This window comes from Anthonomus grandis, chromosome 12 (assembly GCF_022605725.1).
Source record: "Anthonomus grandis grandis chromosome 12, icAntGran1.3, whole genome shotgun sequence".
NCBI lineage: Eukaryota > Metazoa > Arthropoda > Insecta > Coleoptera > Curculionidae > Anthonomus > Anthonomus grandis.
In genome coordinates, this window is record NC_065557.1 from 8,319,468 (window position 1) to 8,346,753 (window position 27,286).

At 31.2% G+C, this 27,286-nt stretch overlaps 1 protein-coding gene across 4 annotated transcripts in view; it reads left to right on the forward strand.

Annotated features, from left to right (window-relative positions):
- LOC126743384 (transcription factor CP2-like protein 1) overlaps positions 1-27,286 on the forward strand; it is a 57,807-nt gene that overhangs the window by 7,047 nt on the left and 23,474 nt on the right. For all 4 annotated transcript variants that reach the window (XM_050450441.1, XM_050450442.1, XM_050450444.1 and 1 more), the window contains exons 2-7: positions 7,710-7,818; positions 7,916-8,166; positions 8,733-8,950; positions 9,007-9,219; positions 13,233-13,496; positions 18,390-18,457. In XM_050450441.1, coding sequence (XP_050306398.1) covers positions 7,710-7,818; positions 7,916-8,166; positions 8,733-8,950; positions 9,007-9,219; positions 13,233-13,496; positions 18,390-18,457 — 1,123 coding nt within the window. The remainder of the gene's footprint in view (positions 1-7,709; positions 7,819-7,915; positions 8,167-8,732; positions 8,951-9,006; positions 9,220-13,232; positions 13,497-18,389; positions 18,458-27,286) is intronic.

The window sequence follows — 27,286 nt, forward strand, 5'->3', positions numbered from 1 at the left end:
ATTAATAAACAGGTATTGGGATTGTATACTGAACTGGACTAGGTTTTGAAATTATTTCACAATATAACTATTTACTTTTTAAAGAAAATCTCTACCTGCTACTAGATAAAGCTATTATATTACGGTCTTTGGTATCGCACAATTTGTCGTTGTGTATAATAATTCTTTAAGTAACTTTCTTTTTCTACAATGTGTGCGTACATTTAAAGAGCTATTCGCTAATAAGTTGCATGATATTATTTTATTTTCACTTTAGAGGGATTAGGTAGTCACACGGCTAGACTTCGCATCTCTTATATCCCTATAGAAATAAATGTATGATACTCACAAGTGTAAATTATTTGTTTGTTAAATAAAAGACGTTTGTTATTATCATTATTATTATTATCTGGGCTCAATTAGCATTCCTCCAACACTTTCTAAAGTGTTGAAAAGGATATAGCTGTGCTACAGCAATGGCTGACGTAACTGATGAAATCTTTCAAGCAAGGGATGAGGATAAATTTAGTGCTCTTGTTTTGCTAGACTATGCAAAGGCTTTTGATCTCATAAATCATGAAATACCATGATAATTAGGCTTTTGGAATTATGCAGTTAAGCTCTTTAGTCCTTTTTTGAGTAATTTTCGATAGCAAATAGAGGAGTTCCAAATCTAATACTATATATACCTCTTTTTGTGGATGTCCCTGAAGGAAGTTTATTAGGACCACTTCTGTATACATTTTTATCCTTGCCGATTTAAAGACTTTTAAAATTTTTTGTAATTACCAGTTGTACGCCGACGATACTTATAGCTTTATGTTCAGTTTAACGCTAATAATATAACATCTGCAAATCAAAATATTAATATTTACCTACAAAATGTAATTGCAGTTTCCAAAGAACATCATTTAAAAATAAACCCTACAAAATCGTCAGTTACCTTATTTGGAGGACATGAAAGCCACAGATTCATAATAAGCGAGGAATTCAAAATAAAAATAAATGACACTAAAATACTTCGAAATCCTTAGGCCTTATTACTGATTCTGATCTTTGAATTCATGAGTATATAATTCATAAATTAAAAAAAGCGGCTCTTAAATTTGGAAAAAAAGTTACCTTTGCAAAATTGTGATTTAACGCACCGTTTTTAAAATATCTTACTTTAATTGTTCAGAAATACCTGCTAAAATGTTGCAAAAATTTATAAAAAAAAAAAGAAAATCGGGCTTGGATTCGTAAAAAAGTTGAATATAAAAGATTATCAAAAGTTACCTTAAGTCATTATTTCATTTGACAGGTTTAATTTAGGATTCAAGCCTAATTTTCTTTTTTTTTTAAGCTTTTGTAACATTTTAACTGGCGTTTCTGTATAATTAAACTAAGATAGTTTTAAAACAGTGCCGTAAATCATAATTTTGCAAGAGTAACTTTTTTTTCCAAATTAAATGGAGAATCTAACAGTTGACTTCTTATAAAAAAATATTTTATCGCCTCGCAGATTTGAGGCAAAAAAGTCCCTACGTATGTTACGCCACTGTCAATTTTTAAAAAAATTAACTTCATCAGTAATTGACAATTCACTACAATAATCTGCATGCGAAATTTAATTAAAATTGAGCTGGTAGTTTAAAAGTTATGACAAATAAACAAATAATTATTCTTAACTTTAACACCCTGTATCTTTGTTATTAAATATTTTTGAGAAAAATTTTATAATGAAAGTCTTTTTAAAATTATAAAATTTTCTCTTTTTTTCTTAATTCTCTATCACGTGTTAAAATTAATAACTTTTAAACCAGACCACCCTCTATGTGCTTGCTTCATGCTGCTTGTATTTATAATTTACATTATCTTCATTTTTATATAATTTTTTTTTCACTGTGAAGCGTCATTCTTATTATTATTCTTATTATTTCTTATTAGGTATTTAATTAGGGCTAAACAGTTTCTGGCATCGCCTGAAGGCTGCATTGACATGACCCTTTATTTTTCATGTTCTATTAATATTTTCCGTACATATTTTTGTAAATTTCCCATGTAAAATAATAAATTTTGTGTATTATTATTAAATCACAAAAGACAATATATAATAATTAATCTAGTCGAGTGTGCGGCCATTCCAACTTAATAGATTAATAATAGCCTATTGCGGCGTTATGAAATAAAGTAGAAGGACTAGTTAAACGTAAATTTAAATACCAAATTTTATTCTCAGTGCTGTGTTAAATTCCCAAGTGGAAATCGTTCGTATATGGTGTGTGATATTAATTAAAAACATGATTTTTGAAAGTTTCTGTTTCGCAACGAACGTAGGTAGGTAGGTGGATAAATTCATTCACAATAGTATGAATCACTGACTTTTTAATTCGCCACTATTATCTCGCTCTTCCTGGCAGTTTAATGCGCCGAAAAATGGCGACGTAAGAAGGTCGTGTACCGCCAATAAATCATCATAAAAAAAAATTGCCTAACAACAATGTACTACAAAAAGCCAGTCCTACACATTGTAATTTTATAATTTGCCTCAATTTTCCTCTTAAGCTTGATGAGCAGTGACGCAAAAAGAGCACTTAATTGACGTCTATTTGGTCCACGTGAGGCTTTATTCTGTCATTGTTTAATGGTAGAGCACCATTGAGAAAATATAAAAAATAATATATTCAAAAAAAAACGGATTGCAAGTCAAGTATAAAAATACAAAAATTATATGTTCTTTTTTTTTGAACCTATCGAAAACAGCGGAAAGATACTTGGGGTTTAGCACTATACATGAAATTACATTTTTTCAGCAGACATTTTCTCCACATATTCATTTTTAACCCTTCCATCTTTTTACATTCAAAGTTACTATAATCTAAACTATTAAAATGTGGATCAAATCACTTAATTGTCCCCTCATTCATTATATCAACGAACCTTGAACTGTTCACATAATTCTACACAATCTGAATTCCACCAGTCATTTTCTAACAAGTTTTTACTCTTTTCACCAAAGTGAATCATCAGCTTAAAATTATACCCAAGATATACATTACCTGTAGAGAAAAGACAATTTAAGCACAAGCAATATTGATTAGGTTAAGAAGCTTATGCTTTTTTTCCAATTGAATTATGCAAGCAGATCAATGTATTGTTCATAAGTCAATTTGTGCAAGCACTTTTGTACAAATTTACCGAACTTGCACAAATCAATTGGCCCAAATTGCATGACCAACAGACTCATTGACTCGGACAATTTGCTTAAGTAAATTAGTCTTTGTTATGGTGCTCATGCAATTTGGACAAGTCGGTTGGACAAATTAACGGACAAACGGATTGCAAGTCAAGTATAAAAATACAAAAATTATATGTTTTTTTTTCGAACCTATCGAAAGCAGAGGAAAGATACTTGGGGTTTAGCACTATACATGAAATTAAATTTTTTCAGCATTTCAGATATTTTCTCCACATATTCATCTTTAACGCTTCCATCTTTTTACATTCAAAGTTACTATAATCTAAACTATTAAAATGTGGATTAAATCACTTAATTATTCCCTCATTCATTCTATCAACGAACCTTGAACTGTTGACATAATTCTACACAATCTGAATCCCACCAGTCATTTTCTAACAACTTTTTACTCTTTTCACCAAAGTGAATCATCAGCTTAAAATTATACCCAAGATATACATTACCTGTAGAGAAAAGACAATTTAAGCACAAGCAATATTGATTAGGTTAAGAAGCTTATGCTTTTTTTCCAATTGAATTATGCAAGCAGATCAATGTATTGTTCATAAGTCAATTTGTGCAAGCACTTTTGTACAAATTGACCGAATTTGGTTCACTGTCTGCACAAGTCAATTGGCCCAAATTGCATGACCAACAGACTCATTGACTCGGACAATTTGCTTCAGTAAATTAGTCTTTGTTGTGGTGCTCATGCAATTTGGACAAGTCGGTTTGGACAAATTAACGGACCTGTTACATAATTAATGCAATTTGTGCTGACTTTTGCTCATTGATTCATGTAAAGTAATTTGTTTGTAATCGTTGTATTTTATGGTCCGTTAAACGTTCATGCAATTCGTGCAAGCGATTTACTTTCCAGAGTTTGTTAGCAGCATTAGGCTGTAGTCGCTTTACTTACTTCAAGATGCCAATTATGTAAATTGTTTGGAGAGATATTTGGTTCACTACCAACAGTTACCAACTAAACAGAATCATAGACTTGGGTAAAGTAATTTGTTTAAATAAATTACTATTTGATACGGTGGTTATGCAATTTGTACAAATTGGTTTTTACAAATTATTTGCTCTGACTCTTTTGTTCATTGTTTTGTTCATTGCTCCGTTAAGATGCTTTTGCAATTTTTACAAGTCGATTTGCAAAACTCGTTAAAGTTTCTATTTAAACAAAACAATTCAGTAGAGAAAAATAAGTTCTATTAGTGCAAATTGCCTGAGACCATAAACGAAGTGTCAGTTGTTTATTGAGCTTAGGTTCAGTTGATTTGTTTAGATTTGCTAGTGCAAATGGCATGAATGTCAAGATATGTGCAGTGACATGCTTGTACATTTATTTATTTTTATTCGTACTTTTATTTAAGCCAAACTACAAGGCTTACACAAATTTTGTGATCCATTAACGGTTGATAATAAATGTATATTTATAGGAAATTTTTTTATTTGATTATAAACAACCCAACTATAACTTCATGCTACTGACGAACGATGCAAATAATTAACTCAGCTACTGTAATTCAGTTAATTACAGATATATGCTTGCTCGGCTTGTACAAACTGCATGAGCATCCAAAGAGAACTTAATTCTTGCTGCAAATTAAGGACAGGGATCGATTTTATTCAAACCAAACTTTTGCCTGTGTATGAATACGTATATATCATCAATGATTTGTATGAATAAGTATACAATTAAAAAAAAATAAATCGGTTTGGGCAAATTAATAAATTTGTTAAAATTATTATTTCAAGGTGTCAATCATGCAAATTGTCTGTGAAATTTTCATGATTTCATTGTTTTAATACATTTAGATGCTTTTGCTATTTATACTAGTCAAACACTAGAGCAAATTAGCTTATTGGTGCAAGTTCCCTAAGAGTCTAAACGAACTGACATGACAGTCGCCCATTGACTCGCACAAGTAAATTTGCTTAAGAAAATTATGGTGTGTTATCGAAATATGTTTGTGCAATTAAAAAGTGATATTTGAATAAAAAGTTTTCAGTAGAAAATGACATTTTTGATGCGCTGTATAAATATGAAAACCAGCAAGCTTGGTTCAGTTGATTTGTTCAAATTTGCTGGTACAAATTGGATGAGTGGCAAAATACTAAGCCTTATGTACTGCAAGGTATGTGCAGGAATATACTTGAACAAGTTGGCTTGCCCGAGCTTTTAAATGGCTGGTAACGTTGCAAATTTTGTACACAAATAGATTTTTATTCAAGCCAAACTTCAAGGCTTACGTAAACTTCGTGATCCATTTACGTTTAATCGAACTATTTGTACCCATTGTATATTTACAGCGCAATTATAAATTGACATAGATATCTTTGTACAAATCGGCTTGTACAAACTGCATGAGCATCTAAAAGGAACTTAAGGGATCGATTTTATTCAAGACAAAATTTTTGGCCTATGCAAACTTCATGATTACTTTTACATCATCAATGATTTGTATGAATATATTATATGAATTTTAAGTTTGGACACATTAATTGAGTTATTACTTAAAGGTTTTTAAACTCATGCAATTTGCTCCGACTTTCTTGTTTAACGTTTACAAATTCCATTTACATTCAATACATGCTCATTGACTCATAAAGTAATTTATCCAAGTAAATCGTTGTATTTTAGAGCCCGTTTAGGCGCTCATGCAATTTGTGCGAGCGATTTACTTTACATAGTTCGTCAGCTTGTCAGCAGTATCAAGATGTAGTCGCATTACTTATTTTAAGGTGCCAATCATGCAAATTGTCTGTGGAAATTTCATGATTTTGTTAATATGGTCCGTTTAGGTGGTCATGCAATTTGTACAGGCTCAGTTTGTACTGACCAATTATTTAAGAGTTTAAAAATTCATGCAATTTGCTCTAACTTTTTTATTCCCTTTGGATACATGATTATTGACTCGTAATGGAATTTGTTCAAGTAAATCGTTGTATTTTATGGTCCGCTTAAACGCTCATGCAATTTGAGCAGATACAGAGTTTGTAAGCAGCATCAGGATGTAATCGCATTTCTTATTTCAAGATGCAAATCATGCAAATTGTCTGGAGAGATTTCATGATTCCGTTGCTTAAGAAAATCATTGTGTGTAATAGAAAGATGTTTGCCAAGTAAAGTGTCATTTGAATAAAAATGATGCTGCTCACTAACTGTAACAATAAAGCATAGCAACGAGCCAGATTCATGCACAAAATGCATGATTGTCTAAACCTTAAACTTTATATACCGCAAAGTAGGTGCAGGGACATCCTTGTATAAATTGGCTTGTACAAATTGCACGAACATGGCTTTTAATACTGCCAGTATATACTGAAATAGATTTATTGAAGCCAAACTGCAAGGCTTACGCAAACTTCGTGATCCATTTACGTTGCATGGAACTATTTGTATTAATTGTATATTTACAAGAATTTCAATGTTAACTACGCTTATCACTTGATACTGTTGACAAACTGTTGACAAACAATATGTAACATATATGTAGTCAACTGAAATTCAGTTAACTACATATATGCTTGTATAAATCGGCTTGTACAAACTGCATGAGCATCTAAAATTAGGTGCAGAAATCAATTTTTATGCAAACTATACTTTTTTGCCTGGGCAAACATCATGATTACTTTTACATCAACGATTTATGCCTTTACACTTGTAGGTTTACAATTTACAAAAAAAAAGCTTTAATTTTAAAGCTGGTGATAAACTGTATGAACCACTGAACCTGTAACATTGAGGGTCTCAAAATTTCTAGACGAATTGATCGATTCTTTCAAGAGAAACGCCAACAAAAATTAAAACCGCTTTTCAATGATACGTTGTCAGTAAGCCTCCCTAGATAATAAATTAAGTAACACTTAATAAAACATTATTTTATGTTCCCAATACTCCGCACTTAAATTAATCGAAAAATCAACATTCCTCAACACCACACATCCTCTGTCCTTAATTAATGTTACATTTTACTTTTTACGTTAGACTATAGAGCGGCTTGACCATTTTTGTTATACGACTCATGGCCCCGATTAATCAATAATAATATGCAAAGTGGGTTGGATGTTCCAGTGAGACGTAACCATTTAACAGCCTCTTAAATGAAAAAGGTCATAGCAATAACGGTTTCATTATATTCGGGTCAAAGTTGAATTATTCTGTTAGGACAATGGTGTAATCGCAAATGGTACTTTGGTACATGAGTTATTAGAGACTATGAGCTATGAAATTAATTAATGAGGGTCATTTTTGATGCATTCCTGACTATTCAACCATTGAGTATCTATTTGTAATTTTTGAGGTTAATAGAGCGAAACTTAGAAGCGAAGGAAATAGTCACTAGAGTAAATATTGATTTAAATCCCATTTACGTCTGGATTAATTCATACAAATTAATAGCCAATTACTATAACGAACATTCCTATACGTACCATGAAAATTATTAGTTATTGAATTTGATTACTATAGGATGTAGTGAATAATTTCTGAAATTTTTAGGTTCAACGAGAATGCCTCAGTGGCAAGTGGATGATTATGGAGATATTCATCAGGATATTGACAGTTCTTTGAATCTGGACTCGGAGTTGTCCGGTGGTGCGTATACAAAGTAAGTTACAAGATAAAAATGCACCCATTTGTATGTTGTAAATCAATTTTTTTTGTGATAATAATAACTAAATCGTTTTTTTTTGTGTTCTCCACAGTGAAACGATATTAGCCATAAACGGTATGACGGTGTTTAAGCAAGAAGCGCCTTCGCCTACCACCCTTAACGATGTGGTGCACCTGCAAGTGGCCCACCACAATCGGCAGAGTCCCACGTCGACCCAGCAGGGACCCATGGTCAATCCGATAAATAGCACCATGGAGGAAAACAGCCAGAACGTGTTTAGCAACACGATTAACCAGCTGCTAAACCATAGCGCCCTTGCCGGTCTTCAAAGCGTTATGGATGGTGAGTTAATTTAAGTGTGTATTGTATGCTTTAACTTATGCAACCTAAAAAACTAAGACTAAAATACAGGCAAGTACATCGCAAGGTAGAAATGAATACTTTAGGTTTAACATTTAAAATTCAATATATGCAAGATCGACGAGATCATAAGTGATTTATTAAAAAAAAATTATATAAGAATCAAGATGCTTTTCACGGACAAATAAGAACTATAAAATCAGATTTTAATAAATGTTTGTTAACATACTTACAGTAATAATTGAGGATTTTAAAGAATCTTCATAACATACGCAATACATTTGTTTAGTGAACTGTGGTGATTTTTTATGGTTTGATGTTTTATGATGTGGAATTCTAAACAGGTGTGGTTTCTCTTGTGGTAATTATGGTATAAGAATAATTCCTTTAAATATGATCTATGTATATACATAATAAATAAATGATACATCACATATGCTATTCCTAATACTAATCTTACCATATTACTCTACGGGCATACTTCTATAGGAAACCATGTATGAACATAAAAGGTTTTCTAAGAACTTTTTATTTTTTCTTTTTTTAAGGAAACAATTTAACTACCTCTACAGACAACTACACAGTTTCCTCAACGAACTACAGTCTCCTGGAAGACTGTCGCTTTCAATACGTCCTAGCGGCAGCCACCAGCATAGCCACAAAGCAAAACGAGGACACCCTCACTTACCTAAACCAAGGACAAAGCTACGAAATCAAATTGAAAAAACTTGGTGATTTGTCGATGTATAGAGGGAAACTGTTAAAGGTACGACTTCTACGTCCTAATGATAGATACGGTGTCTTTTAATGTTTTTTTGTCAGTCTGTGGTGAGGATTTGTTTCCACGAACGACGCCTGCAATACATGGAAAAGGAGCAAATGGAATCGTGGCAGAAAGCGAGACCGGGCGATCGGATTTTGGAGGTCGACATACCGCTGTCTTATGGTGCCTTTGATATTTCTCAACCGTCAAGTGCCTTGAACGTTATTAGTTTTGTTTGGGATCCTACGAAAGAAGTTGGCGTTTATATTAAGGTATGTAAGCAATCGGGATTTTTAGGAAAGGTCAAGTAAAACTGTTTAATAATTTGTCACGTTATATAATGGGTATTTCGGTTAATAATGTCAATTTTTTTGTTTGATTTAAACATGTGTTATCATTATACAGAAACAGGATATTTTAATAATGAAAGTACTGGCCATCGTTAGAGATAACCTTTTCCCATCTTTCTGCCAAGAAATGGATTTGTTGCCAAAATAAACGTTCGTTTTTGAAAGCCAACCATCCATCAATCCAAATTTTCACCTGTTCGAAAGATTGGAAATGTTGTTCTGAAAATCCGTGCTGCATTGATCGAAATAAGCGTTAGCCAGAAGGAGCCAAGTCTGAAGAATTTGGCGGGTGGGGAAGGACGTCTCATTTGACATTTTCCAAATCATTTTTAACACATTTTGCAACATGAGGTCGATCATGGTCATGTTGAAATATTCAGTTTGCTACTTACCTAACATCCAACAATATACTTCCTCCTTAGCAGTCGGGATTTAGGATTATGGGCATAGCACAACTAGTGCACTCTTGAATATTGCTGATAATCAAACTCGAGCGCTTGGCAATGAATTTTTTATTATTATCTTTTGTTTAAAACTTTTTATTGTATAAATTTTATTTCATTAAAAAATTTATATTAAAACTGTTTATCTGTGGAATCATACACAAAGAGTACGAATACATAGACACTTTTCTGAGTCAACACAAATATCAGCGATATCTCAATTTCAGTTTACTCAAAGGAGCATAACTTGATTAATTCAGCCAAAGCTAAAATGGTTCGATTTTCGAATAAAAATGCTCGGAAAAATATTGTTTCATCCGTTAAAATTCAACTAAATAACACATCAATTCCTTTTTCTGATGATATGAAGGTTCTGGGACTGACTTTGGATAGCTCTTTGTGGTTTAGAGAACATATCAGTATTCTGCTAAAAATGTGCTATTTGAGAAAGTGTATGCTTCAAGTAAATAATTTAATTTTATTTAATCAACTAATTTAATTCATTATCCAATATTGTTCGCTAGTGTATTTTTCAGGTTTCGATCAACAGGCACATTATGATTTACAATGGGTTCAAAACATCTGTTGCCGATTTATTTTTAATTTAAGAAGGTTTGATCATGTCTCTCAAGGCATTTATAATTTAAAATGGCTCAAAATACCGTACTCGTATTTATTTAAGTTTTTATTTCCCACATTTATATACCGTTAATATAATAACCGAAGCCTCAAATATTTGTATGAAAAACTTTTATCTAGAAATCGAGTGCATGGTCAAAATATTAGACATATTACCCTCACTATGTCGCACCAGTCAACTGCTCTGTTTATCCGTTCTTTTACATATAATACTGTTCTTTTTTATAATATTCAAAATCCTATGTTAAATGATAATTTGTATACATTTAAAAGAAATGTTAAAAATTTATTTTTGGAAGGATCATGGAATGAGATTATATGAATTGATTATTGTACTTTGATTTTTGATGGTGAACTCTAATGTATAAATATAGTTGCAAATATTATGTATTTAATTAATTAATTTATTACTTGTTGTATCTTCATCTAATAATGTTAGTTAATCAGCATTATCAAATTTTTTTGTGTAATCTGGGCGATCCTTGTCTTTCACATGTAAACCACCATTTTTGAAGCGTTGAAATATTCACAAGTTTTTTGGGCTCAAGCATCTTTAGCATAATAAGCTTCAACCAACAGTCGAAAACTCTTAGCAGCCGTTTTATTCAAATGAAAGATTGTAATAAGGCTTTCCCGCAAAACGACTCTTCATGCTATAAAATTCGAGATTTTTGATGCAAAAAAGAACAAAGTTGTTGGCACAGGGACAGACCAAAACAAAGAGGTTTTGAATCGCACCTGTTTATCCTTAAAAATACAGTAATGTCACTAGTTTTCAGCTACTAATATACCTGTGACGCCATATCGAAACAAAATCGACATTATTAATCGATTCACCTATTAAATAATTATTATTAAATTCGTTTAAATTTAGTCTTTTATTATAAAAGAATTTAATGATTTTTAATGAGTTTTTTTTTAATTTATTGGGTATAATTTGTTGTATATAAAATTATATTTATTTTATTTAAAATTTTCCGCCTGCAATAAGGTAAAGTAAAAAAAATCAATTTCATGTCGGACTATTAACCTCGATCAAATGTAACTGGGGCAATATTTTGCCCATTTATTGTAAATTTTTAGGGTTTTAACGCTGGGCATTTTTTTTTTAAATTTTAATTATATTTTCCTGGTTTTATTAATACCAGTTCTTATCTGTTCTAAACTTTTGGAGCAAGCTACAATTTTATTCCGGGCATTTTAAGGTATTCTTTAAGTAGATTAGCTATTACTAATCGAGCATTCAAAATAGTAATTAAGAAAAGTTTAAGTTAAATTATAATCTTAAGTTGGCAATAAACTATAAAACCGTACCAATAAGTAAAAATAACAAAAAGTGGGCACTAGAATTAATAATAATCAGTAAAAGTACAAAACGATTATTAGTGTGTTATAAGAGTTTCTTATAAAAGCCTGTAAATGAGTGGATTTTTTTTTTAATTTTGGCCTTTTGGAATGGAAAGATTATCACAAAAACTACTTGTATGTTTAGGAATTTCATAAAGGTCCTAGGTACAGTATTTCTATCATGTACAGCTGATCTTTTAATTTGTCGACTGGGAACACAGAGGTTTAAAAAAAACAATCGTGGTAATTAAGGTTAAATAATGTTTTTTATTTAGGTATTTACAGTCGTTTCTTATGTGTCCTTATATAAAACAACATATAAAGAAAATATAGGCTTTATAGAAAATACGAAAATACTAACAACATTGAGTATCTTGAACAATTAAAATAACTTGATGTCAAAATAAAAACACCTATAAAAATAATTTGTATAAAATACGGAAAATTAAATAAGTTCAAATTCAGGGCTTTTCTGAATATTTGTACATTTGTAAACAATAAAAAAGAATCAAACAGAATACCAAACAATACGTTTTTTAATAGAAATAAATTAAATAATCCCAAGTCTATTCTGAATACTTTTTCTGAGTTCTTTCGGCAGTCTTTTACCATACCGAATTCGACCAATATGCTGGGAGCATTAGGAAGTGGAAGAGGAATGAATCACTTTTTCTGCTCAAAATACTAAAATAATGGAGTTTACAGAAAATGATATTCAAATAGGAATTAAGAAGATAAAACCCAAACCGATCTCTGGTCCTGGTCAAATCTTTTTCGTGATTTCTATCCAGTTCTTATTATGCCTCTGTTTCATTTGTGTAATTTATGTCTAAAATCGAGAGTTTTTTCAGAAATATTGGAAACCTCTAGGATCTGCCCTATTTATTAAAAAAAAAAAAAGATATCATAAACTATAGACCGGTATCAATCATGGATATCTTTGCTGAAGTTTTTGGTTTGTAATAGTTTATATCTTATGGTATTTGGGCAACTCGTAACTAATCAACATGGGTTTATTAAAAATAGTTCTACTGTTTTTAACTCGCTAGTAATTAATTAATTACAGCACATTCCAAAGGCCATAGACAACCAGTCTAAGAAGTCTAAGAAGTATCTACGGATTTTTCAAAACGACGTCGACGGTTTCGACCGCCTTGACCATGCAATTCTACTTAATAAACTTGACATTTTTGGCTTCGATAACTTTTCTTTAGAATTATTATTTCATTATTACCTTTGTGGACAAAAACAATACATTGAGTTGCATGATCATAGGTCGGATGTTTACTTAGTCAGCTCAGGGGTACCACAGGGTTCGATATTTTATTATTCAGTTCAGCTTTTGCTCTGCCAATTAGCCTACAATCAAAAAATATTTTTGGATACTGTAGATTTTATAGATTTCAAAAAAAAAATTAATAACTGTAGATTTTCAGTTCTTTTCGTGTCTATCTCTCAAAACTACCAATATTTCATGAAATAAAATCCCTCGTTTACCTTTTTTAGGTTAACTGTATAAGCACAGAATTTACCCCGAAAAAACACGGCGGTGAAAAGGGAGTTCCATTCCGGATTCAGGTGGAAACTTATCAAAACGGAGACGCTTTAACGTCGAACAAGCGATTGCACGCGGCCGCCTGCCAAATTAAAGTGTTCAAGTTAAAGGGAGCGGACAGGAAGCATAAACAAGACAGAGAGAAGATTATGAAGAGACCGTTGGCGGAACAAGAAAAGTATCAGCCCAGTTACGATTGCACTGTGTTAAATGATGTAAGTATTATTTTATAAAAGCATTTATTTATTGGATATTAGCAACATTCCCGTTTTTGAGATATATCAGAAGCATGCATTTGTGGTTAAAATGCCGGTACAGGAGTCATTTAAAAAAAAATCAATATGATAGTAGTGTGAAGTCAAGAATCAATCGAATTTTTGCTAAAGAACTTATGGACCAAGAGGCCATGACAAAAAACTTGATATAATTTGTACGGATTGTTAATATACAAATCATAACTTAGACACTACGGGAGGGTCGTTCAATAAGTCCGTAGAAAAAGTTAAAAAATTGTGTTTTTTTTAACAGAATCTCCTCTCAGCTCTATACAATTTTCCAGTCGTTTATTTTTTTTTAATTTTTTATGCTTTCCTAAAGATAGGATTTCGAAAGATCTGCAATCAAATCAAAGACTTATTTGGCTTCAATTACGACTTTAGCCTAAAACTAGCCTAAGAATTAATGTGTAACCTAATAAAAATATAAACACAATTAATGAACATTTAAAATACTGTTGAAAATAGTTCCAAACAAAGCAATTTCGATTTATTGTCTGACAACTTTTCAATTACTCTAATTACCGCTTTTTGTTGTTTGAAGATAGTTAAAATGTCCGTAGAATTTCCCCAAAACAGCATCCTAGATAGTAAATGCCTTTGGAACATCCCCATGTGTGCTGTTCTAATTATTTTTTGGCTAGAATATGTTGATAATATTCGTATTTAATGAGTTAGCAGTTTAGTTTAACTTTTAATTTAATGTCTTATTAAGGTAGATACTAAGAAAGTTAAAAGCATTTTGAGAAATGTTATTATCAGGTCTTAAAGAGAATTGAATATTGAAGGTTTTTTTTTCTATATTTATTAACAATGAATTTGTACTGAACATATTGAACTGCAGTTACAGAATTCAATAAAAGGGACATATCATTTGAATATAGCAGGCATTTGAACAATAACGGCCTCAAAATTGAATCCTGAGAAATACCTATTTTAACCTCTAAGCCATCAGATTGGTTACTTTTGCTTTTAATATCTTGGAACCTTTTAGAAATGTAAGCCTGTATAAATTAGTATGAATTTTCTGTCATTCCATATGAGGGATAATTTTTGCAGCAGAATGTGATGACAGTTACAGTCCAATGCCTTTGAGAGGTCACCGAAGGCCGTTGTAACCGCCTCTCCCCTCTCAAAGGCGCCAACTGTATCCATAATTAATCTCTGTATTGCATCAAATGTGAAAAGACCCTGTCTAAAGCCAAACTGGGATGCTGAAAGTAGATTATTTTTTTCAGAGAAAAGCTGTTATTTCTTTTAAGAATGCAAATTCAATTATTTTTGATAGAACCGGAACTGTGTTGTGTTTTTTTAATATTGGACAAATTTTCTCTGGCAAAACAAGAATTGATAAAAATGGTTACTGCAGGTAACAAACAATCTCTTATTGTTTTTATAAATTTATTACTTAGGTCAAATAATACATATGTTTTACTGTGTGATACACTAATCAAATTAGATAATTTTAACTCAATAAAAGCAGCAAGAAAGATAGAGGAACAACACTTTTTATTTTTTGTGAACCCACTTCTACGAATTCCTTTTCATCAAAATTTATATTTTTTGCAATTACTTCCAATTTGTGCTAATTTTTTTATTTTGGATGTTTTTTAATTTCAATTATTTTATTTAAGAGTCTTTTTTTATAATTTTTCTCTCTAGATAAAATATCTGTCTTTCCAAATCAGATTAATGTTAAATACTTTTTAACGTACTCAGCAAAAGCGGTTTTTAAATAGCTCCTAATAAGTACGTAAGGTTTTGTTTTTCTTTTATGCTTAGAAACTCTAGCTTTGAAATGTCTTGCCGTTTGATCGATATAAACAGCAACGCATGCAGAAGATGGAATTTGTTTTTAACTTTGAAAAAAAACCGTTTTATTTTCATTCTTAAAAGTAGTGTTAATATTATTCTCTTACAATTTTTTTCTGAGAGATTATTGCTTTTTAAGTAACGATAACTGTATTTTATAGAAATTTTTTTTTATGTTTTGATTTGTTTTTGATCACACATCTTAGTCTGACAAGGAGTAGACAAGCTGAACCCTGCAGCCCACCTTTACCAGCTCCTCCAGAATCTTTATGCACTCCAGTACGAGTTTGGACCTCTTTTCGGCCGTAATAGCCTTAATATATTACAGCCGAAAAGAGGTCCAACGAGTCCACCAAAAGAGTCCACCCCTGTTATACGACGAGCAGATTGATTCGACTGAGTTGCGATTTCCGCAGTTTACTATTTCCTGTCCGCGTTTTAACACGTCAAAAACTTTAGCCTGATCCCTTATTGAGTAGGGCCTGCTAGTATGCCGTACCCCACCACAGAGCCCTGCAGCAGCTCTATTGTGCATTTTGGAGACAGATGGCTATACCAAATAGTCCCCTTATTTAGTAGTCTAGGCTTACTGGAATGCTGCCTCCTTATTGGCTTATTGGAATCCTCTCTGCCTGCGATGTGGGTCACAAAACCCTTGCAATGCACAACCTCAGATGCCATACAGTCCAACGTACAACGATAGCCCTGTATGTGAAAAGAGATTTGACAATCGATGAACAGATCCAGCAAAAGATCTTAGGGGACAAACCACAGGTGTGGCCGAAAGCCCTCCTGCAGGACCATAGCGCGCAGGTGACATTTTTATTTTTGAGGTTTGCGTGACCCTACCTGGAGAGTTTGGTATCTAATGTGATTTGCAGAAATTGAACTGTCCTGGAGTATTGCAACTGCATTTCACCCAGAGACGCAGCAGATGGTGTACCAAAATTACGTCTCCTCATGAATAGAGGGTTGATTCTTTTATTATGTTGCACATTCTTGTTGAAATTGCAATGACAAGGTTTATTGGAATATTTGTAAACATAAAAAATTTATAGTTAATGATACTAAGACAAATTACAACTTTTACTGTGTGAATTTAAAGTTTGTAAGTATACAGGAATGTATGATTTTATTTGTGTTTTGTATATCTTTTATAGTCCTGAGGATGATCTTCTAGAGATCTCTAGAGATCAAAATGTCGACCAAAATATATAAATCGATTATCTGAAGTAGTTCTTAACCTATATCCAATAAAAGAAATGAACCAAACCAAGTCATATCATTGGCTTATTTTAAATATGTCCCGAAGGTTACATATTTCGCTTAAAATAAAGCATCATCAGACCCTATAAACTAGTGGTATCTCTCACGAGATAATCTTCTTTGTACTGCTGCTGTACTGTGGTCTCTTCTACTGTATTTATTGTAGTTGCAAAATCAATGATTGGCTTGTTTTTAATTTAGTTTAGCATTTTTGATATATTAGCACGATACTAAAGTCCATTATTCGAAATACTGTCAGACTCCGTTACCATCTATACGAAAACTGCTCGAGTATACCCAGCAAGAGTATTGCAGAAATGTTTGCGTTTACGAGTAACACTGCAATACTACAGGAGTGTAGTATTGCAATGCTGTCTAAAAACGAATTTTACACTTAAAGTAACTAGATTCCTCTAGTTACTTTAAATTTACTTCTAAGAAGATTCCTCTTTATTTTTATTTCTTCTCGACAGCCTAGTAATTTTATCTTATTATAGTGAGATATATATTTTTCTTGTCGCATTTGAGTACCAAAATAAGATGATTTTATTAAGCTGATGGTTACCACTTCTGCATACAGAATGTCTTAAAATAAATTTGTTAGGGCTTTTGGACTTGAAAAGCTGTTAGTTTTGATAGAACCGAAACTGTTTTGTGTTTTTTATATATTGGACAAATTTTCTCTGGCAAAACAAGAATTGATGAAGATGGTTACTGCAGGTAACAAACAATATCTTATTGTTTTTATAAATTTATTACTTAGATCAAATATTACATATGTTTCACTGTTTGATACGCTAATCAAATCAGATACTTTTAACTCAATAAAAGGAGCAAGAAAGATAGAGGAACCACACTTTTTATTTTTTGTGAACCCACTTCTACGAATTCCTTTTCATCAAAATTTATATTTTTTGCAATCAATTCCAATTTGCGCCCAATCACTTTCGATTTTCCAGAAAGATTTGGCAGTAATAATTTTATTTTCAACATATTTTTATTGTTCCTTTAGCTTTAATGTTTTAAACTGATTTCTGAGGTTTTTGATAACGTTTTTACAATTTATATATGAATTACTGTTGAAAAATTGCATACAAAACCAAGGATGGTCTCTGATAGACCTAAGTTCCCTTAAGAACCTGTTTTTTTGTTTATTTGTTGAATGTATTGTTTTTGTGGTAAATGGAAACTGCTTTTCATAGTAAGTATACATGAGTATTTTTTCACTCCAGTTAAGTAGTGCAAAGAGCATTTTTTTTCTAATTAAAACCTCATTTGAAGTAAATCGTCTTCCGCCGCGCCATTTTTTTTGAAATTCTAAAACAGGACAAATTCACTGGTGACCAAATCTGGTGAGTACGGTGGATGCTGTGACAACTGGAATTTCAATTCTGTAGTTTTGGCCTTCGAAAGTTGGTCTTATTGTGACTCTCTATGTCTATTCGTCTCTAAAGTGTAGTAGTGAATACATATTTCATCCACAATTATATATCTCCGAAGAAACTCTGCAGGATTGTCACAGAAGAGCGTTAAAATAGTTTTAGAGTTGCCCACACGATTGCGCTTGAGTTATATTAGCAATTTGAACATATTATGCCTTAAAGTTTAATCATTTTTCTAAAAAGAATTTTTTCAACTTCAAAGGCTAATTTTTTAATCTAGAAACTTTCTCAAGGAAAACTTAAAAGTTTTTTCTCTTATAAAAGCATTTCTATTAACTTCTACTCTGTGAAGTGAAAATTTTATTTTTTTCAGATCTCAAACGATGCCGTTCTACAGACTCCACCGCTTCCAGCTGCTGTGCCATATATACCAGGTGATAGGTAAGTAAAACTATTTAAATGTAATTTTTAGTAAGTTGTAATATCACTGATTAGTGAATAAGTAGGTTTATAAGGTGAAGGTAAAAAAAGGTCTTTTTTCTCCAGAAAATTCCTATTTTTTATTTTGTGACGACCGGTTTCGCGATTACAAAACTTGTCGCATCATCAGGTGGAGGATTGAAAATCAAAAAGCTAGAGCCACCTTTATTGTAACAACAATCTGCAATTTAAATTACACTCGAGTACCGCTACCTGGTATTTTTGGTACGCAATAAGAATTTAACTGTGAGTTTAGAGATAAGATTTCTTGGTATAATTTTTATATAAATTTTATAAGTTTTAACTAGGTGTCTCAGGCAAATTACAAAAAAATAGGTAGGGTATTCCTAAAGATAAGATGACCTTATGTTAACTCAAGTTATCATCATACTCTACGTCAGTTCGACACAGTATCAAATGGTACCGAAAGGTAGCAGTTCAATTGCTTACTGAAATAAGTATAATAGTAAATATTATTACCGTATTATCAGCGTACCTTATGCAGTTGACGGTTTCCCCATTTACTTGAATTCTATCTGGAATTTCCTCTAGTGCGGATTTTAACAGCTTCTCCGAGAAAACATTAAAAGGGACAGGTGACAATATGAATTCCTGCTGCGCTCCTTTACAAATCTCTATTTCCACAGATGTAGTATTGTTTGTTCTTATTTTTGCTATTTGATAGCAATAAAGATTCCTCATTAATTGGATATCTCTTCCTATTGATTTCAACGTTGACAAGGAGTATGGGAGGCCTGTATGTAGAACTCTTGTCAAATGGAAATGGGGAGAATAAATGTAGATTCTAGCCATTTTATTGGAATTTTACCAGAGTTATATATTTGGTATAGTAGTTTTAGTAAGAGATCCAAGTTTTCTTCATCAATTACCTCAGTAACTTCTGATTAAATATTGTCTGGTCCTGGGCTCTTATTATTCTCAGTTGGTTCAAATTCACAGTTATTTATAGTCGGATCGTTATTATTGCTAGTAGAGAGCACTCGTAAGTTGGCGAATAAATATCGGATGTAACTTTCCCATATGACTATTTTCTTGAAGATGTCCTTGAAGAGTCGAACAAAATAAAATAAACGTAACAGATATTATGAAAAAGTTATGTATGCAACTGCTCTTAAACATGGATTTATTCAAGTAAGGAAAAAAAGTCAATGTGTACTGAGCTATTAAGAAAATTAATATTAAAATGATGGAAAATGTGCAATTTAATAAAACAAAACAGGTTAATACTAAATGCCAAAGATGTTTCTTGCTTAAACTACTTTCTGAATAATCACAAAATCTTGCCAAATTTCATACACTTTCTTATTTGACGTTTATTTCACTATATAAATATGACATACATGTCATGAGAATATTTTGTTCTGATATTTTTTAACTATCTTTTATGTTTAGCACCTTTTTTAATTTTTTCATTAAAATTATCGAATTTTTAAAATATTTAATTCATTTGTAATCTTTGAAATACAGTGAAGTCCTTATTTAATATTTATGTTTATAAAAAATTAACAGTGAAAGGTATTTTTTAATAGCCAAGGCTATTTTTTAATTTTCTTTTTAAAACATTGGAATGATAGAAGTAGCATACTGTGGAACTATGGGCAGTTTATTTGCTTGTAAAATCTCTGATGCAATAATTCCAAATACTTATATAGAAATTTAAAAAAAAAACACTATAAAATATCAAAATATATATTTTTTAAATAAACTATGATAAAATACTCTTTAATGTAGTCGATATTCAACCATAAATGAATGTAGATAATGAATTTTAAAGAAAAAAGTAATGACATGGCAACGCCGCTAGATCCCATTGTTTATGCCACCGACACAAGGAATCACTACCAGTGACGTCTTCAAAAAATATTTACATTATAAATATTTATTAATAATAAATAAAGTAATAAACAAATATAAGCAATAATACCATTTATAAACTATTTATGTGTTGTTTTAAAGCACTTCATTACAGTAGAGGTACCTACCTAATAAGAAGCATTTTTTATATTAAACAAATATCATTTTTACATCACTTATTTAATATGACATCAGATTGGATATCTCTTCCTATTGATTCCAACGTTTACCACAATTTATTTTTTTATTTTTTTCTATTGGAGTTATATTGTTTAGTAAGAGATCCAAATACAGAGTGGCGACTTTTTGAAAGAGATAGTAGATATTGGTATATCAGAAACGAAAATCTACGTAATGTCTGTATTGAAAATATATAATAACTATAGATAGGTATTATGCAATTTTTCTGCCAATGCCAAAAGAAAAACAAAACATGAAATAAGTTCTGTTAGTAAAACCATGGACAAAACTACAGTTTTCTTTTTTTTTATAGTCTATTAATAGTTAAGTATTTTTAAGAAAAATTAAGATTTAAAAATATATTCTCTTTTCACTTACACTCGTATTTCATACGCACATTCACATTCAAGTTTTTATTTAGGCTTATTTCTAAGATCCCCTATTCTACGTTTATGAAAATGGTTCCCCATGATGTGATGATATTCAGTTGTGAAAAGATCGGGTTTAATTGCCTTTTTTCCACACAGTTCACAAAAACACTAAAATAAGACTTTTCTCTTTTTTAACGAGAAACGTAATAAAAAACACAAAACTTCACAAATGCCGAGTGTGAACAGAAAGCCGTTTGACAAGATGACATGTCACTTATCTTGCGGTGTTTCCATGCCATATTTTCTAGCAGGGTAGGGAACAAGAATGTTAATAATTTTTTTCTGGTTTAAAGATGTTATATTTACCCTTAGAATAGGTTATATCTATTTCACGTTTTATTCTTAATCCAAAATCCAATACAAATAAGGTATATTATGTGTTAATATATAGCTCAAAATCTTCTCTTTTGGAAATATGTGTAAACTTGACAACAGAGAATCGTTAAATATATTGGTAAACAAAACACCCCCTTGCCCCCTGAGCACATGTTGAACTCAAACATCAAAAAGTTGTTGTTTACTGATTCCATTCTTTCAATGTTCTTTCAAGATTTTCTTACAGTTAAAAAGTTTATTATTTATTCAAATTGTCTGCTCAGACACTGTTTACTGATATGTTTTGTATCTACCCACCAGAATTTTTAGTTTGTAGAAAAAATGAAATACAATGTTCGGATATGCATATCTTGATATTTGACTTATTTCTGAAAATTTTCTTTTATTTATTTATTTATAAAAGCTCCATTAAACCTTATATTAAAATACATTGATTTGAATGCAAAACATGACATTTTAACAAATATATAGATTTATTTTAAACATAACAACTATTCTGACAGTTATACTCTTGATAAAAAATTCCAAACCATAATGACATAATGGCGGTCAAATGGACCTTAATATTTCTTTATAATTTTAAGTATGACGACTGTGAAATGACTCAAACAATTAATCAATCTAATTTAGTTATGCACCAATTACCACAAATGAAAGAAAAGAACCTGCTTTTATAACATTCATTCCACCCGCACATAAGCCCACTAAATTATATGGGACGAAGTAATAAACATCGCGATTATTTAATAATTGAATACACAACGAACCGCCTATTAGAAAATAGTATGACAACAAGAAAAACCTAATTACGTGATCACACGCTATGTTTTCTGTTAATATTGAATAATATGAGCTGCAAATAATTACTTATTTTTAACCGGTTAATTCTTTCGAAACTAGTATAATCCGGTGGGTGTTATTCGATTGTGTGCTAATAGAAACCTATAATTAAACAACTGAAAAAAATACATTTATTGCATTAAAAGCTTTACATAGTAAGATAAGAGAAATTGAGCAAGTTAACACACATTGTCTGGCGTCATTAAAAGTTTATAGGTAAGCTTTTTATTCCATCGAAATGTGTCAATTAAAATAGGTATATGATGATATAGAGAATTCCAAAATAACATGTTTTTGTACGTAAGGTTTAATGTTTAAGAAATAGTGTTAAATTGAGGTGCTATGGAGAACACTTACTGACTTAAATCATTCAAATTTTCATAATAAATCATTAAATGAATCGTCTCAGATTTTTAAAAATTGCTTATTGTCGCCTACTTTATGACAAATTTGGTTCTTCGCTTATGCATTAAAAAAAAACACAATAGAAAAGACGGCTCTTAAGAGGGGATGATGCTAGAAAGGGTTGCTTTGATTGCATGCAGCAGTAAAAATTAAAATTCCATAATTTTTTAGAGATGGCACCAAAAAAGGCATTTTTACCTTTTTTCTAGTCCTACAATAAACAAAATATTCCTTTTTTCGATACACAGCAACGCCCAATTCAAAATTATCGTAAAATTTCCTAAATTTTATTATACTACAATAATACAAATTTTTAAAAGCAAATGTTTAATACTCGCCATTTGATATCAAGAAGTGCAGTTTGAAACTGAGGTGACAAATGACACTCTTGAAACTATATTAAATTATTTCATTGCTGTATGGGGAGCAACAAATAAAACAATTATAGAACCTTAAGTAATTACCCAGAAATATATATTACAAATTATTTAAAAAAAACCTAAACTGTACTCATCTACTGCTCTTTTCTGTGAAGCTAATATATTAAAATTAAATCAATTATATGTTAAAGCAGTAATTAGATACATATCAAGTGTTCCAACTTATACATTTAATACTAGGGCAAACTGTAAAAAAGAAGCAGTAACACAAAATGTAAAACTTGGAAAATGGCAAAAAAAATGGCAAAAATCTTTTTATATAGTGCCAAAAATATACAACAGGCTTCCATTTGATATAAAAAATAAAAACTTTAATAAAATAAAACGCAAAATTAATACATGGTTACTTGTAAATAATATAGATTGGTTTACTAAATGACTTTGCTCGTGCTTACTTGCTACTCTATTTTCTGGTATAACTTATTCCTTTCATCATTTACATACTTAACTACTTAATGTAATATTACCATTACTTATAATTAGTTCTTTTCCTGTATTTCATTATACCATGTGCACACACAGATTGTAATCCATTGTGTACTCAATAAGATTTTTATTATATATATATCACTTGTAATATATTTGAATTTGATGTCTATCAACCGAACTCTTACTCAAAAACTGCGCTTACCAACATTATAAATAAAAATGTTTCTTGCAAATCACTTTAAATCCTCTAAAACCCGTTAAAAGCGTATAAAATCACAGATGTACAGAAAATAAGAGATTAAAATTAATATCCGGTATAAACTGACAACGGCCGGAGTTGTTCATCGTAGGCTTACGGTCGGACAATTTGTGGAAACCGCGACTGGCCCCTAATAATACATTCAAACGGAGTGGCGAATAATGGCCAAGAGTTTATTATTTATTTACGTGTGGTTGGTACTTTTAATTTATTTATAAAATATAGATATTTTAATATACGTACTAGAAAACCTTTCTATACCGAGTTTTATGCCAAAATCTGAAATGCTTCTCAAGCAATAAAAAAATAGAACACAAAATTTTAATTTTGATACCTTGTAACCTTCCTCCCAACTTTATCGCAGAAACCCTGTATAATACAGAAATAGTAGCAAAGGCATAAGTTATTAGAGTTATAGGTACATTATGACATTTTTTATCGAATAAAAAATTTCAATCTGAGTAAAGCTTTGAGAATTACAGGTCTATTTTTTGAATACTAAATTGACATCAAAATTATCAGTATCTCGGGAATTATAATAATAGGTACTGAGCAACTGAATACGATTTAGAGACGTTTTTATTGATATTCTTGATGCAAGAATTATTTTGTAAAAATAAACCTACTTGGCATAGTATATAAGAGAGAGAGATAATTCTCTTCTTCATTTTATAAGGGTTGAAGATTCTTAATGAATACATTTAAAATAAGTTTTATTAATTTTTTGCTGCCTAGGAAATAGGAAATGACCAAGCAATAAAATTTGACTTATTCTTTTTCTAGACAATCTAGACGATAAACGTTTGGGCCGGAAACAGACGAAAATATACATATTAGTATATTTGAGGCGCCCAATTCTAAAACTCTTTAGATCCGCGCTAACCAATTTTACAGGAGAAGAGAAAAACTTCGGATTTCTTCTAAGAACAAATTTTTGTGGTTTAAAATGAAAATATGACAACTGTTTATTTAAATATTTGTTACTAAGTAGTAAATTTTTGTTTAAAAGAAGTAGTTATGGACAAAAATAATAGGGATATAACAAGTTTTGCTACCGCACCATGGAACTAAAAAGTTTTGTTTCAGTATCTGTAGGATTTAGGGAGTTTTAAATAAGTAAAAGTTTTTAATTTAAAAACAAATATAATTTTTTTTAAATGAAACCTAAAAATTAAATTCTTAGTCCATCGTCTTCTTCCATGGGTTCCATTCTTTCTTCTTCTTCAACTTCTGTATCATGAAGTGATTCAATGGCGTTGTCAATTACTTTTTTATAAAATGTTACATCGACCTCTTCAATGTTTCTCGCATCCAGATCCTTAAGCTGGGCTGGTTTTACTGCACACTCCTTAGGAAGAGGCTCCAAATTTAAGGTAGCCAAGGTTTTTCCTTTTTTCAAAACGGACTTGTATATCCCGAAATCGCTTTTGTAATTTACTTCCCCCTTTACGAGCACTGCTTGAGTTCCTTTTGAGTTCCATTTCTTTAAAATTGAAATTCTTTTACATGGAGCAAACTTAAAATGCCACTGCCCAAGTGGCTTTATGACCGATTCTATAGCTTTTTTCCAGTTAAAAATTTGACAATCTTTTTCGATATCAAGCACAGTTAAAAACTCGGAAAAAAATTTCCTATATTCATCTATAACTTCCTTTTTTTTAACTCTTTTTTCAATCACAAAACACGATCCGCCGGTAAAAAAGAGTGACCAACCACAGGAAATGTCACAATAATTTCATTCAATGTAGAGTTAGAGTGATACATCCAATACATCAGCATACCCATCATTGTTACGTTCTTGTTCTGGCCAGGACACCCATCGCAAAAAACTTTGATTGAGGTAACATCAGTCAAGTCTACCATAGAAAGTTTATGATTAACTAGTGAAGATATTTCATTTGAGCCCTTAGCGCATACATTTTCGGTCCAAGTGTATGAAGTGATACTTTCCTTAGTCTGTTTGTCATTGGAATTTCCTTCACATACTGTGAAATTGTATAGATAGAGCTGCCTGGAATAGTAAGCTGATTGATGCGGGACTCGGGGCAACACCATATTTTTTTGATAGTCGATGGATAATTTTAAAGTATTTTCCTCAGGTTTTTTAAGTGCTTCATAAAATGCCTTTGCTTTTAGATTATGATCACGTAGCATGCATATTAGCTTTGCCTTATTATCCCTGTTGGTTTCGGCAGTTATTAAGCTTTTACACAGTAAAAAATTCCGTGTTAATTTTTACAAAAATTCTGGTGCAGAAAAGTCCACCACTTCTGCGTGTATATTTTACACGTATTATATTGGTAATTTATACAAAAAGCATCGTGTATAAAATTTACACCAAGTTGTGTTACTTATAATACACTATATAGTGTAACTTTTACACCTGGTAATGTATAATATACACCCTTCCGTGTAGATTTTATTTATATTAATCACACTCGATCGTGTTAAATTTATACTAAGCCGTGTTAGAGCATACACCATATGGTGTAAAATTATTTTTAAAGTTTGGGATATTGTACACAGTTATGAGTAAACTGAAAATAAAAAACTGTTATAGGTATTTAATATTTTATTATATTAAGAAACAAAAGCAAAACAAAAAACATAGAAGCCAAAATTTTTAAATTTTATATTTACCAAAATCTCCATTTGGCAATAACTCATAAATGTGGGTTTTATCATTATATTAATGTCTTTGGGAACTATTTCATCACCCGGGGGCGCTGCATCTGTTCTACAGATAATTACTAAACATCCCGGATTTAATAATTTGATAAATAAGGAGAGATAATCCTCTTCAAGATGCTTCCACTTTCGTCTGTGAAGGTTACAGAGGCAATTTTAAGCATTTGATTCGAAGTATTTGCTTCATCAGACACCTTGCCTGGTGTTTTAATCTTTAACCTCCATTTTTGGAAAACGTTTTAATATACGTTATACTAATGCATATTATTACTTAGCCTTATTGACAATATCCTGGTATGAATCTTCTCCACATTTTATGGTGTTGATATGCTTCAATTTAAACGCAAATAGGTCAGCCATTTACACAAAATAAAAATCTCAGGGCACAAACGCGAAACACATGCCAGACCAGACACGGCGTCGGTAGAAAGAACGATCAAGAATTGACAAGAATGCTACGCGACGGGGATTGACCAGTTTACACCACACGGTGTAAAATAATTCGGTTCCGTGTAAATTTCACTAATAATGGTGTAGATGTAATGGAACTGGTGTAAAAATTTCACGTAGCCGTGTAAATTAACACAGAGATGATCAAAAAAATTATTTGACACTTAATAGTGTATTATAATTTTTTACCAAATCAGTGTTGGTTAAAAAGTACGTCGTTTACGAAAAACGGGGTAATTTTTTAACACGCAACCACTTACCACTCTGTCGTGTACAAATACACGCTGTTTTTTTTACTGTGTAAGTCTTATACATTCCGAGCAAGCATCGGTGGCAGGACTCTTGAAGCTAGTATTAAAATCCCTTGTAAATACTTCCCGGAAATAGTCATATTTTACAGCCAATCTGCTGTTTTCTTCACAGTATATTTTCCACAACTGCCTTATGGATAGATCAC